The 13836-nt window shown below is 46.3% G+C and overlaps 1 protein-coding gene across 3 annotated transcripts in view; it reads left to right on the forward strand.

Annotated features, from left to right (window-relative positions):
- Nucleotides 1-13836, forward strand: part of CDCP1 (CUB domain containing protein 1) — a 56584-nt gene that overhangs the window by 24050 nt on the left and 18698 nt on the right. For all 3 annotated transcript variants that reach the window (XM_086368451.1, XM_086368453.1, XM_086368452.1), the window contains 3 exons: nt 2008-2211; nt 10566-10931; nt 12141-12509. In XM_086368451.1, coding sequence (XP_086224577.1) covers nt 2008-2211; nt 10566-10931; nt 12141-12509 — 939 coding nt within the window. The remainder of the gene's footprint in view (nt 1-2007; nt 2212-10565; nt 10932-12140; nt 12510-13836) is intronic.

Genomic DNA, 13836 nt, shown 5'->3' on the forward strand with positions numbered 1-13836 from the left:
CAAATCGGTCATCAGTGGTCTGACCAGCACCATCTTGGTTGTTGTACGTACAGTTAATCTTCAGGTGCGGGGTGTGCTTGTTCCCATTTCTTTGCGGTCAGTTCTCAGAATTGAGGCAGCTCAAGTCCTGGGAACAGTCTGGTCAGCATGTAGTTAACTTCGCCACCTGGTGCTTTGGTATCTGTAAGACAGCTCACAGGATACACTCAGAATATTATCCCCAGCCCTTGAGAAAGAACTAAAGGTCCTTGACTGTGCTTAATGACTACGTTATTATTATTTAGTCTTCTTTGACTGTTTTCCTTTGTTTCCACATTTCTCATTTCTCTGAGGAAACTTGTTCTTTGACTCAAGTTTGACTAAAGGCAAAAGGCAGGCAGAGGCCATGGTGGGGGCGGGCACAAGGACCATATTGTCCTGCTCTGTTTCATTATGTCAGATTGAGAGATCAGTTTCCACCCCGTATAAAGAGCTGCTGGCGGGTGGGGCTGGCATAGAGCGAATGAGGGGGAGGGGTTCAGAGGAGGTTGACAAAAATCCAGATGTTTGATGGCACACAGCAACTGGCAGGTGGGAACACGGGCACATGTGTGCCCTGAGTGGGAGAAGTGAGCACAGCTCTTGAGCAGGCTTGCAGCTCTGGGAAAATGAAGTCACGCGGTTGGTCAAAAACTGGAAAGAACTCAGTTGTCACTGAATGGGTGCCCAGATGAATAGATTGCAGTCTCTCCAGACAGTGGAATACTATGCAGCAATGAAAAGGAACAAACTGCAGACCCATGCAGTAACGTGGGTGACCCTCAGACATGCTGAGCAAAAGCAGCCAGCTGCTGTTTTGCAGGAAAGTCTAAGTCAGGCAAAACTAATTGATAGTTTTCTGGGGCCAGGAGTGGAGGTCGGTGGCTAAGTGCACTGAGGGAGCTTCTGTGGATGATGAACATTTTTATATTTAATCGCGGTGGTATACACACGTATACACATTTGTCAAAAGTCTTTTAGGTCTTTCTTAATGTCTGTAAATTATATCTCAATAAATTTGATTCTAAAAATTTTGAAAAGGAAAGGGGAAAGTAAAGCTTTTGGTTAAACTGCTGTTCACTGGCTAGGTGGTTACGGAGCACCTCTTGTGCATATGAGCAAGGTGCCATAACAGGTGCCAAGCGGCTGTTTGTGCCAAACACGGTGGGGAAGAGGACTGACAAGCCCCGTGGTTCCCTCCTCCAGAAGACCGTCCCCCCATTCTCTGTACCCAGCCCGTCAGCCACCCAGAGACCACAGTCAGCACCCAAATCCAGGAAGGAACAGGGATCACTAAGGAGAAAAACAGCTCTTCCTTTTGGCCTGGGAGGACCTAAAAATCCCTCAAGCAGAGGGAATGGGAAGGAGATGGGACTGGTTCATCCTGACCCAATGCACCCACCTCTCTGTTTAGTAACCAACCCCCGTCTGTCTGGCTTGATACAGTTTGCTCATGTAATTTTGCTGAGCGCTGGTCTGAGGTCTGAGCCATGTTTGGCTCTGACTCGCCAAGTTCATCGATCAGTATGTTTATATCTAATTTCTGCAAGTTTACCCAGCCTCCACTACTGCATATATGTGTGCACAGGGCATCACAGATAAACATGTGTCTCTACAGAATGACAGTTTCTATGAGTGGACTTTTACCTACAGTCGTACTGTGAAGAGATATGGCAGTTTCTGTTTAATATTGCACAGATAGGGGTATCTGGACGCATACTGCTCTGGACATCTAGAACATGGTGCAGTGCTTTTAATTTTTCGAGAAATGAATAAGCCATATCAGAGATGAACATCAGGGCCTAGCCCTCAGTGGCCGGGTTCTGTCTACAGGTAAGGATGATGCTGTCATTTGGTATCACCCCGCTTCTCAGACCTGGAGGAAGGAATAAAAGGGTTCAGAAGACCATCCTCCTGGACCAGCTGAGGGGACGGCAGCAGGCAGGCAGCCCTAGTTCATTCTATTATTTTTCTTCCTTCTTTCTGAAGCTTATGAGATTGATCTGCCACGTGGAAGCGGTGTCACAGTCCTCCTGAAGCCTGCGACCCAAGCTCTGCCAGTGAAACTCTGTTACATCATGTCTAAAAGATGGGAAACCACCCTGTCCATCAAAGCCGGAGAGAAAAAGGTCTTTTCCTTTAGCTGCCAGGATCCACATAATTACTTCGTTATCGAGATCCAGAAGAATATTGGTAAGTACTCACTCATGGACTCTTTGGCCTCCCTGTCTCTTCTTTCCAAGCTAACCCGGCCTGTACTGCTAGAGAGGTGAGACCTGTTCTGAAATTCTGCACTCTCTTTAGCTTGTATGTGGCCAGTCACAGTCCTAAGCGTTTTGCATGGTTTCAGGTTTGTTTTTTCATTTAATCCTCAAAGCAGCCCTAAGAGAAGTTCTCAAAGGAAGTCACTTGCCTAAGATGGCACAGTGGGTATGTCTCAGCAAGACAGGAACCCCAAGTATTCGGGAATTGTGGATCCAGAGTGTCTGCCTGTGACCACCATGCAACACTGTCTCATAGCAGAGCTACGGATCCTCGGGTAATGCTCTGTCTGATGTGCTAAAAACATCTGGCCGAGCAGGAGTGGAAGTCAAGGGAGCTGGAGGACAGAAGAATTGGAAGATTGAGGAGATAAGAGTGGGGTAGTGGATCCACTAGTTACAACGGGAAAAAAAACACCAGCTTTGCAGGCTGAGGGACCTGGTTTGACTTCAAGTGCCAGGGCGACTGATCATGTGCCTTGATTGCATGGCTTCATATAAGTTACTTACCTGCTTTGCGATTTCGTTTTCTAGTCTGTAAAACAAGAGTCATTGTACCAACCAATAGGGATGTTTTCGGGATGAAATAAAATAATGGATTGAGGTGTATAACATACTGGCCTTCAATAAACTACAGATACTTGGCATTATTAATGATAACTTGAGTTTGGGATAGGAGATTGATGTAAGAAATACTAATCAGGCAGAGAGAATTAAAGGTATACTTTCCCAGTTATTTTAAGGTGGCATGCCAATGAGGAACTAATAGATGTATTAACAACAATGAGAACACTATTTTGACTTTGTAATCAAAGTCATACTCAGAAAATTTCTTCACCTTTAACTGAAAATAGATCATGAAGGAGGAAGAAGAATAAAATAAACCTTGAGAAGAAGGAATTCATAAAAATAAAAAGAGAAATTAAAGTACGTAAAAGCAGTTTTAAAAATTGTGTTTATGGACTTCCCTGGTGGTCCAGTGGTTAAGAATCCGCCTGCCAATGCAGGGGACACGGGTTCAATCTCTAGTGCAACTGAGCCCATGCGCCACAACTACTGAGCCCGGGCTCCACAACAGGAGAAGAGCCTGCAGGGAGAAGCCTGTGCGCTGCAGCCAGAGAGCAGCCCCCACTCCACACAACTACAGAAGGCCCGCACACAGCAGTGAAGGCCCCGTGCAGCCAAAAAGAAGTGTTCGTAACCAAAGCCAAAACCTGGTTCTTTGTAAAGGCCAATTAAAAAGACAAATCTCTGACTAGTCTCCAGGCAAGAAGAGAAATTGCAAATATATAACACTGAATGTATACATGTGGATTTAATGACATATAGAAAGCAGATTGCTGAACTGTAAGAGACTGGTAATAATTGTGAAAATCTGAATGACAAAATGATTTCCAGGGAAAATTTACTGGGCCAGATTGACTCAAAGAAAGGGAGGAAATGTGAATAAGTATATGATCAAGGAGGAGACTGGAAAAAATGTCCAGTGTGAAGGAGAAAGGGTTTGGGTTTGTCAGAGATGGTTTCACAGAAGTGTCCTATGAAACTCCAAGTAGCAGATAATTTCTGTGATATTTAAACAATTCCAGAGGAAGGTTGACAAACCTTTTTTTTGTAAAAGGCCAGAGAGTAAATATCTTAGACGTTCTATGCCAGATGGTGTCTGTCACAACTCCTTTGCTCTGCTATGATAGCACAAAATCAGCCATAGACAATAGATAAACAAATGGGCAATGAACATCCCGTGTTTATTTACAAGAACAGATGTTTGACTGGATTGGGCCTATGAGCTGTGGTTTGTCAAACCCCATTCTAGAACGTTGAAAGAGGTGAAGTTTCATAGTTCATTTTCTAAGGTCCTTAAAACCCTGATGTCAGACTCTTCCCCTGCATAAAAAGAAAATAGACTAATCTCTTATGAATATGCTTTGCCCCCCAAATCCTAAGTAAAATAGAAGTATATCAGATCCAAAAATTTCATGGAAAGACCAAAGCAACAAGAGCAAGAGGACTTGTTGGAAGACAGGATAGTTCTAACCATTAGCCAATCAGCTCAATGAACTGCAGCATGTGAGTATGTGAAAGGGAAGAACTGCAGTCGATTTTTTTTTTCAATTGTGTTTATTTTTGACTGTGCCGGGTCCTCGTTGCTGAGCATGGGTTATCTCAAGTTTCAGAGTGTGGGGGCCACTCTTGATTGCGATGTTTGGGCTTCTCATTGCAGTGTCTTCTCTTGTTGCGGAGCACAGGCTGTAGGCGCACGGGCTCAGTAGTTTTGGCTCATGGGTTAGTTGCCTTGTAGCATGTAGGATCTTCCTAGACTAGGGTTCAAATCCGTGTCCCCTGCATTGGCAGATGGATTCTTAACCACTGGACCACCAAGGAGGCCCACACTTGATCATCTTAATAGATGATTTTAAATGATTTTAATAAAATGCTCTGGCACGCATGCTCAGTCACTTCAGTCATGTCCGACTCTGCAGTGCTATGGACTATAGCCTACCAGGCTCCTCTGTCCATGGGTTCTCCAGGCAAGAATACTGGAGTGGGTTGCCATGCCCTCCTCCAGGGGATCTTCCCAACCCCAGGATCAAACCTGCATCTTTTGCATTGCAGGCTTCTTTACCACTGAGCCAACGGGGAAACCCAAAAACACTCTTAGTAAACCAGAAATAGAGGAATGTTTTCTTAATCCAATAAATTATATTCATCAAAAACTAATAGCAGAGACTTCCCTGGCGATCCAGTGGTTAAGACTCCATGCTTCCACTGCAGAGGGCATGGATTTGATCCCTGATAGGGGAAGTTCCGCTTGCTGCACAGTGTGGCCAAAAAAAGCAATAACAAGTATATTTAACCATCAGACATAGAAGCATTACCAGAAAAACAAGGAACAACATAAGGATTCCCACTGTGCATGCTTTTGGGCGCCAGTATTCAAAGGTTCTGTTTAACTATTTAGAGATAATCTTAATAAATACATAGGATGTATATGAAGCAAAATATACAATTTTCCTGAAAGACCGAAGAGAAGACATAAGTAAATGGAGAGATGTTCCCATGTTACCTGATGAAAATCTCAGTATTTTTTGTGTCGTTTCTCCCCAAAATTAATTTATGAGTTTAAGTCAATTACAGTTAAAATGTCAGTAAAGCTTTTACATAGGTGAGGAGTCTAAATATACTTAGAATTCAAAGGAATGGTGTATTGCTATTACAGAAAGAAGGAAATCTATGTATTAATGTTTGACATGGAAAGATCCCCCTGGTCGTTTTGTTCCATGCAAAACAATGCAGCTTTCAGTAGGAGAAGAGTTTGTATAGTTTGTTGCTGTTATTTAGTCGCTAGGTTGTATCTGACTCTTTTTGGACCCCACGGGCTGTAGCCCGCCAGTCTCCTCTGTCCATGGGATTTTCCAGGCTAGAATTCTGGAGTGGGTTGCCACTTCCTGTTCCAGGGGATCTTCCCAAACCAGGGATCAAACCCGTGTCTCCTGCTTGACAGGCAGATTCTTTCCCACTAAACTATACAAGGAAGCCCTTGTATAGCTTAATTTCACTTTATTAAGTACACAGAATCATACTGAGCCTCAAGTCTGGAGGGTTAAACACCAAAATGCTATCCTTATATTATTTCTCTAGTGAGTAGGGGAGGGGCACAGGTGGCATCCATGGTCTTCTTTCTGTTCCTCTGTACTGTCATTTTTTTACAAGCAGGCATTACTTTTATAACCAGTTAAGTCAAGAAAATGACTGCCATCTTGAAAAAAGGAAAAAGATACCACAATCGTATCTCACAAGACACATCTCATGAGCCCCGTCTCACACAGTTTCCCAAATAATAAAAACCCATGCTCGCAGTTTCTGAAAATGATATGAAAATAACATTTTTAGAATTATAAATCTACACACTGGAATCAAGTTCAGTGTTCTGCTTACCTCTGGTTTTTGAAAACCTTTCTGAATAAACATTCTGAAAGTTTCAATGTTTAGCCCCTCTGCTGTCATCCCTTCTTTTTTAAAAAAGAAGTTCAGTTTTTATTTTATATTAGATATAACTGATTTACAATGCCATCCCTTCTCGAAGGACTCCATTAAAGCTAATGAAGGTAGAAGTCTGTGCGGGGGAACTGAGGTGTGAATCACTTCAGAAATGACGCTTCTCCATCCTCTGGATAAGGAATCATTTGAGTTACGTAAACCTTTTTACACTGGACGGGGAACTGAAGACTTGGAGGCTCCAAAATCACTGCAGATGGTGATTGCAGCCATGAAATTAAAAGACACTTACTCCTTGGAAGGAAAACATGACCAACCTAGGCAGCATATTCAAAAGCAGAGACATTACTTTGCCAAGAAAGGTCCATCTAGTCAAGGCTATGGTTTTTCCAGTAGTCATGTATGGATGTGAGAGTTGGACTATAAAGAACGCTGAACACTGAAGAATTGATGCTTTTGAACTGTGGTGTTGGAGAAGACTCTTGAGAGTCCCTTGGACTGCAAGGAGATCCAACCAGTCCATCCTAAAGGAGATCAGTCCTAGGTGTTCATTGAAAGGACTGATGTTAAAGCTGAAACTCCAGTACTTTGGCCACCTGATGCAAAGAGCTGACTCATTTGAAAAGACCCTGATCCTGGGAAAGATTGAGGTCAGGAGGAGAAGGGGACGACGAAGGAGGAGATGGTTGGATGGCATCACCGCCTCAATGGACATGAGTTTGGGTGGACTCTGGGAGTTGGTGATGGACAGGGAGGCCTGGCATGCTGCAATTCATGGGGTCGCAAAGAGTCGGACACGACTGAGCCACTGAACTGAGCTTGTGTGTCCATTTGAAAACTAAGCTCTTAGCAGCACATTAAAAAGTGTCCACACAACCTGACAGCCGCAGGGTCACGTGACTGGTGGCAGAGCTGTGGCTGAGAGACGGAGCTTTTTTGCTCCAGGTACTTGGTATGGAATTAAGTCAGAATCACTGCCTTAGTTGGGTTAAGTGATCCCATATGAACACGGAAGCCAGTAGGAGCCACTCCGAGCCACATGGCAGGTGTAGCTAAAAAGTAGACCTGGCTTAATGCAAACAGTAGAGTTTCTGTGAGCTCCAAAACGTTGATACTATCTTTACCTACACACAAAACCTGATTTTAGCTGCATTCGTCACCTCGTTATCTAACCTTGCTTTATCACTTGAGCAGTGCAGGGCACTGGCAAGAGTGCAGGGCACTGGCAAGAGCGCAAGTCAACAAACAACAGTCTGGGCTTTCGTCCTGGGAGTGTGTGCACTGTGAGCAGCACACAAGCCACCGGGACTCTGGGTCTCTTTGCAAAAAATGAGAGGCTTGATGTGCTGACCTCAGAGGTCCTTGACAGCTCTGAAATTCTCCTATAAGTCCTTTTCGAGTTGGCAGTAGTTTCGCATACTCCCCCGGAGCAGCAATAAAACACTTGCAGATTATTATTACAGTGGCCAGAGTGCTTTGCACCTTTCAGATTCCCTGTGCTCGAGACAGCAAAAGCCACACTGCCTTTTCCTTAGTGCCTCCCTGAGACAACCTTTCTCCCTTTGTTTTCTTTTGTTTCTTTTAAATTTCTTTTCAATGGGAGTACGATTGCTTTACCATGTTGTATTAGTTTCTGCGTGCAGCAAGGTGAATCAGCCATAGGTATACATGTATCCCCGCCCCCTTGAGCCTCCCTCCAGGCCCTCTGGGTCATCACAGAGCACGGGCTGAGCTCCCTGTGCTATGCAGCAGCTTCCCACTAGCTATGTATTTCGCACATGGTCGTGTGTATATGTCAGTGCTCCTCTTTCAGTTCATCCACCTTCTTCTTCCCCCGCTGTGTCCGCACGTCCATTCTCTATGTCTGCATCTCTGTTGTTGTTCAGTCACTCAGTTGTGTCTGACTCTGCGACCCCATGGACTGCAGCACGTCAGGCCTTCCTGTTCCTCCCTCTCTATTCTGACAGCATCTCTATTTGCTGTTCTGCAAATAGGTTCATCATACCATATTTTAGATTCCATATATATGCGGTAATATACAATATTTGTTTTTCTCTTTCTGACTTACTCTGTAATACAGATTCTAGTTAAATCCACCTCACTGAAAATTCTCCCTTTGTTTTAAAAAGGTTTAGGAAACAAAGTACATCAAAGGATTAGATATTAGCCTTAGGGGAAAAGATTCAACAGCAGTGGTAATAACATACCAGCATTAAAGCCAGGAGGCAAGAAGATGACCTGGCCTCTGGGTTCCAGCCATTAAGGGCTTGTACACTCAGGGCATACTCCATCTGTTGATGACTGCACTGATGGGAAAACCAGTTTTAAAGGGTAGAGCTTGGCGCAGTGCCTGAAAAATTATGAAATCATGACTTTCGGGATCAAGGAGGTAGGACGTCCCAAAGCACAAGCCCCACTGCAAAGGGTCCCCCTCTGGGGGCTGAGAATGCAGCCACAAGCTGGACTCCACTGACTTAATCTGGAAAACAATGCTGGTTTCCCCTGCTCTTCAAAAGCAGAGTTCCTGTGACACTTTTTTCACAAGCTGGAACGGTGTAAATTGAAGCAGCAATTACCATAGGACATATTTTGCTAATGGAGGCACAAAGTAATTTGAAATAAAGCACAGATGCTCACAGATACAGTACAGAGCTGTGACGGCTTGTTGCTGAGAGGCTGAGTCTCATTCCAGGGGAGAGAGAGCAATGCCCACTCCCCAGGTACGCACTGCCTCTCTAATGGCTCCCTGCAAAATAAACACCAAACGCTGTTCACGCTTTCCACCTTTTTTCATAAAAGCAAAAATTCTCTTTGGATTTATTTTGGTTCGTGGAAACACGTACTACTGTAAGTCTTTCATAAAAGCGAAGTGGTATAAAGCGAAGTTGCAAAAAGTGGGGGAGACGTGTAGTTAGGAGGTAACTTTGGTCTGGCCCACTGGAAGAAGAGCCTGACTGGGGATTCTTGTCTTTAAGTTGGTATCAAGAGAGTTCCCTTGGGAGAGGACTCTCCTAGCGGTCCAGTGGTTAAGGCTTCGCTTTCCAGTGTAGGAGGTACGGGTTTGATCCCTGGTCAGAGAGCTAAGGTCCCACATGACTCTCAGCAAAAAAACAAAACAAAACCATAACATAAAACAGAAGCAATATTGTAACAAATTCAATAAAGACTTAAAAAAAATAAAAGGTCCAAAAAAAAAAAAAACTCTTAAAAAAAAAGGAGAGTTCCCATCGGAAGAAACCTGTGAAGAAGTGAGGAAAAACAGGATAAGAGGAAAACTTAATAAAATGAGTAAAGTGAGGGGTACTTGTGGTTTTAGCTGTAGGCTGAATGGGAACTTGAGTGGCAGTTGCCGGGCTGGGTCATGTGAAAAGGGGCAGAGGGTCAGGCTGGTGGTGACTGGGGCTTCCCCTGTGGCCCCGTGATAAAGAACACTCCTGCTAATACAGGAAACGCAAGTTTGATCCCTGGGTTGGGAAGATCCCCTGGAGGAGAGAATGGCAACCCACTCCAGTGTTCTTGTCCAGAGAATCCCATGCACAGGGGAGCCTGGTGAGCTGTGGTTCATAGGGTCACAAAGAGTCGGACACGACTGAAGACCCTCTGAGGGGATGCGAGTCGGGGAGCAGGGAAGTCTCAGGCTTTTCTGCCCCAAAGCAGTTCCCTCCAGCCAAGGCACTTCCCCAGAGAGGGACACACTCCTGAACCATGGGCAGGCAACATTCACGTAGCCAGGAGATGGGGGGCGGCGGGGGGAATGGTTTGGGGATGATTCAATAAATTACAATAAATTACATTTATTGTGCACCTTACTTCTATTGTTTTTTTAGCCTTTATTTTTTTTACCTTTTAAAAAAAGTATCTATTTTTAATTGGAGGATGATTGCTTTACAGTGCTGTGTTGGTTTCTGCCAGGTGTTGTTCAGTTGCTCAGTTGTGTATGGCTGTTTGCAACCCCATGGACTGCAGTGTGCCAGGCTTCCTTCCCTGTCCTTTACCGTCTCCCCAGATTTGCTCAGACTCATGTCCATTGAGTCAGTGATGCCATCCAACCATCTCATCTTCTGCCGCCCCCTTCTCCTCCTGCCCTCAGTCTTTCTCAGTGTCAGGGTCTTGTTTTTTCTGCTACACAACATGAATATTTCTACTGTTACCAAATCAGTGCCACCTCAGATCATCAGGTGTTAGATCCCAGAGGTTGAGGACCCCTGCACTCCAGGGGCTGAAGAGGTGGGGCAGTGAGGGGCCCAGTAGCGTTTGTGACCAGACCGTTTTGTGACTGTGTTTCAGACTGCGTGTCAGGCCAGTGTCCCTTTGGGGAGGTTTATCTTCAGCCTTCCACGTCGGTGTTGCCCACCCTCAACAGAACCTTCATCTGGGACATCAAAGCAAGCAAGAATGTCAGTCTCGAGCTGCAGTTCTCCCTGTCACGCCTGAGGCAGATTGGGCTGACGGAGAACTGCCCGGATGGAGTCACTCACCGCATCAGCGGCCGCGTCGACGCCAGCACGATGGTCAGGATCGGGACCTTCTGCGGCAATGGCACTGTGTCCCGGATCAAGATGCAAGAGGGAGTGAACCTGGCCTTGGACCTGCCGTGGTTCCACAGCAGAAACGTCTCTGGCTTCAGCATCGCAAACCGCTTGTCGATAAAACGTGAGCTTGCCCACCCCCGTCTCCCCCAGTAGTGGCTGAGGTTGAAACCTACAAAATCAGCCTCGCTTTCCATCAGAAACAGTCTGATGGCGGTGGTTTTGTGATTCCACCTGACCCCTTAAAGCACATCCCACTCTTTTGTGAACACACAGGACGCCTGGTGTGAGCCCACCCTTCGCTGTTACACAGACCCTGTGGCGACTCTTTCCTTTGTCCTTGGTATTTGACACTTGTGTTCAAGAAACAGAACGGGACTGGCTGCACAAATCTATCGCTCCGTGACTCTGTTTCTCATGTCTTTGTCCTGTCTTCTGTCTCTTTCGTATTTTCTAGAATCATATCGGTGGCCGTGTGCCAAAGCTGGCTCACAGCAGTTCTGAGTGCCAGTTGCTAAGTGTTCTGGAATTTTGTGAGCTGGTAGTAAACAGAGCAATTACTAAAACTATATAAACTTATAGCTAGATAAATTAGTTGAGGAGCAAAGGTAATAAGAACTTGAAGCTCATCCTTCTTAGTTACTGCAGTTTTCTCTATGGTCTGAGGGTGGGTATGCCGATGGATCTGTATGGTAAAAATCCTATGTTATGGGAGAGGCTGTCCATCACCTCCCACCTCCATGTTCATCCATCTCCTGTCAGCAGTTTGAAAACAGCAATAGTGGGAGTCTTTACACCAAGGAAGTGGGCAGACATTACAAATTAGGGCTTTATTTTTTTCCCCTGCTGGGCTGGTTATTAAACATTTACTCACACATGCTGATGTATCCTCATGCTCACTGTTGTTCAGTCGCTTAGTTGTGTCTGACTCTTTGCGACCCCATGGACTGTAGCACACCAGACTTCCCTATCCATCACTATCTCCCAGAGTTTGCTCAAACTCATGTCCATCGAGTCAGTGATGCCATCCCACCATCTCATTCTCTGTCGTCCCCTTCTCCTCTTGCCCTCAGTCTTTCCCAGCATCAGGGTCTTTTTCAATGAAAGGTGACCAAAGTATTGGAGCTTCAACTTCAGCATCAGTCCTCACAATGAGTCTTCAGGGTTGATTTCCTTTGAGATTGACTGGTTTGATCTCCTCTACCTTGAGTATAAACATGCCATATCCAGACCCAATGCTCAGGATCTGAGACCTAGCCCTTCACCTCTTCTCTAACCCTGGTCCCTCCAGCCACGAATGACCAATTCTCTTGTTTGGGTTCCACCCCCACAGGCCTGTGCATCATCGAGTCTGTGTTCGAGGGTGAGGGCTCGGCCACGCTGATGTCCGCCAACTACCCGGCTGGCTTCCCCGAGGACGAGCTCATGACGTGGCAGTTCGTCATTCCCGCACCCCTGCGGGCCAGCGTCTCCTTCCTCCAGTTCAACGTCTCCAACTGCGTGAAGAAGGAGGAGCGGGTGGAGTACTACATTCCGGGTTCCACCACCAACCCTGAGGTGTTCAGGCTGGAGGACCAGCAGCCCGGGAACATGGCCGGGAACTTCAACCTCTCTCTGCAGGGCTGTGACCAAGATGCCCAGAATCCAGGCATCCTCCGGCTGCAGTTTCAAGTTTCTGTCCAACATCCACAGAATGATAGCAGTAAGTGAGCCCCACCTTCCTTCCCCTCTCCCTCCTCCTTCGTTCCTTCCTGGAATCTCTTGCCTGGGGTGAGGTTCCTTTCTACTTCTCGTCTGTCAGTCAGTCACACGTGGACTCTGGACCCCGTAAGACTTTCAGGAAGTCCGTTGCTAGTGATACCAGGTCACTGGGTGAACGAGGAGCATGCCTCCATTTCAGCACAATAAGCTGAGACGATCCTGCGTTCAGGGTGCTGAGTTGTTTTTAATGAAGACATTGGAAGGTTACGCTCTAGAGCTCATGTCTTGATTGACCCTCCAGTGAATCAGGACGTCACCAGCACTGTGAGCAGTGCTAATAACACTTTTATTGGCTGAATGCCCCATACCATGGGCACACTCTGCATGCCAAGTCCTGCCCTAGGTACACCACTCACGTGGTCCCAACTAATCCTTACTATAGTCTTGTAAGGGAGACAGGGGTTGTCTTCATTTGTTTTTTGAAATTGTTTGTGTATTTTTGACTGCGTGGGTCTTCATTGCTGCAAGCGGGCTGTCCCTCAGTTCCAGTGAGTGGGGGCTACCCTCCGTTGTGGTACGCGGGCTTCTCGCTGTGAGGGCTTCTCCTGTTGCGGAGCGTGGGCTCCAGGCGCATGGGCTTCTCGCTGTGAGGGCTTCTCCTGTTGTGGAGCGTGGTCTCCACGTGCATGGGCTTCTCGCTGTGAGGCTTCTCTGGTTGCGGAGCATGGGCTCCAGGCACACGGGCTTCAGTAGTTGCACACGAGTAGTGACGCACAAGCTCTTCCCAGAAGAGGGGTCGAACCTGTGTCCCTTGCATTGGCAGACAGATTCTTACCTGCTTTACCTGCAGGGAAGTCCCAAGAGTTATCTTCATTTATTGATGACAAACCAGAAGGTTCAGGGAGGATGACACTAGCCCAACATCACACAGCTTGCCAGGAGCAGAGCAAGCTCAGAACCTGTGGCCTGTGCTTCTGGACCACACAGAACCCCAGGTTCTGTGACAGTGAGGTTGTCTTCATTTGTTTTTTGAAATTGTTTGTGTATTTTTGACTGTATTGTGTATTTTTGACAAACGTGTGTTCCACACATGTTTGCTGAGATGCCGTGAACCTTGAGAAGGGTTGTCAGGGCCGAAACTACAACGAGGTGACGTGCCCAGGGCACAGCATTGGAGGAGGCCCCAGCTCTGATGCACACACTCTTACAGACCCCCTACCCTTGGATCAGTACGAGGTCGGCCCCTGACAGCAAGCACCTCCTTAATGCTTGCTCCCTGGGTTCCCTTGCCTCAAAGGAGGGGAGTCACATGGATATTGAGAAAAAGG

This window comes from Bos grunniens, chromosome 22, assembly GCF_055505025.1.
Source record: "Bos grunniens cultivar Pamir isolate PY7600 chromosome 22, Bosgru_T2T1.0, whole genome shotgun sequence".
Classification (NCBI taxonomy): Eukaryota; Metazoa; Chordata; class Mammalia; order Artiodactyla; family Bovidae; genus Bos; species Bos grunniens.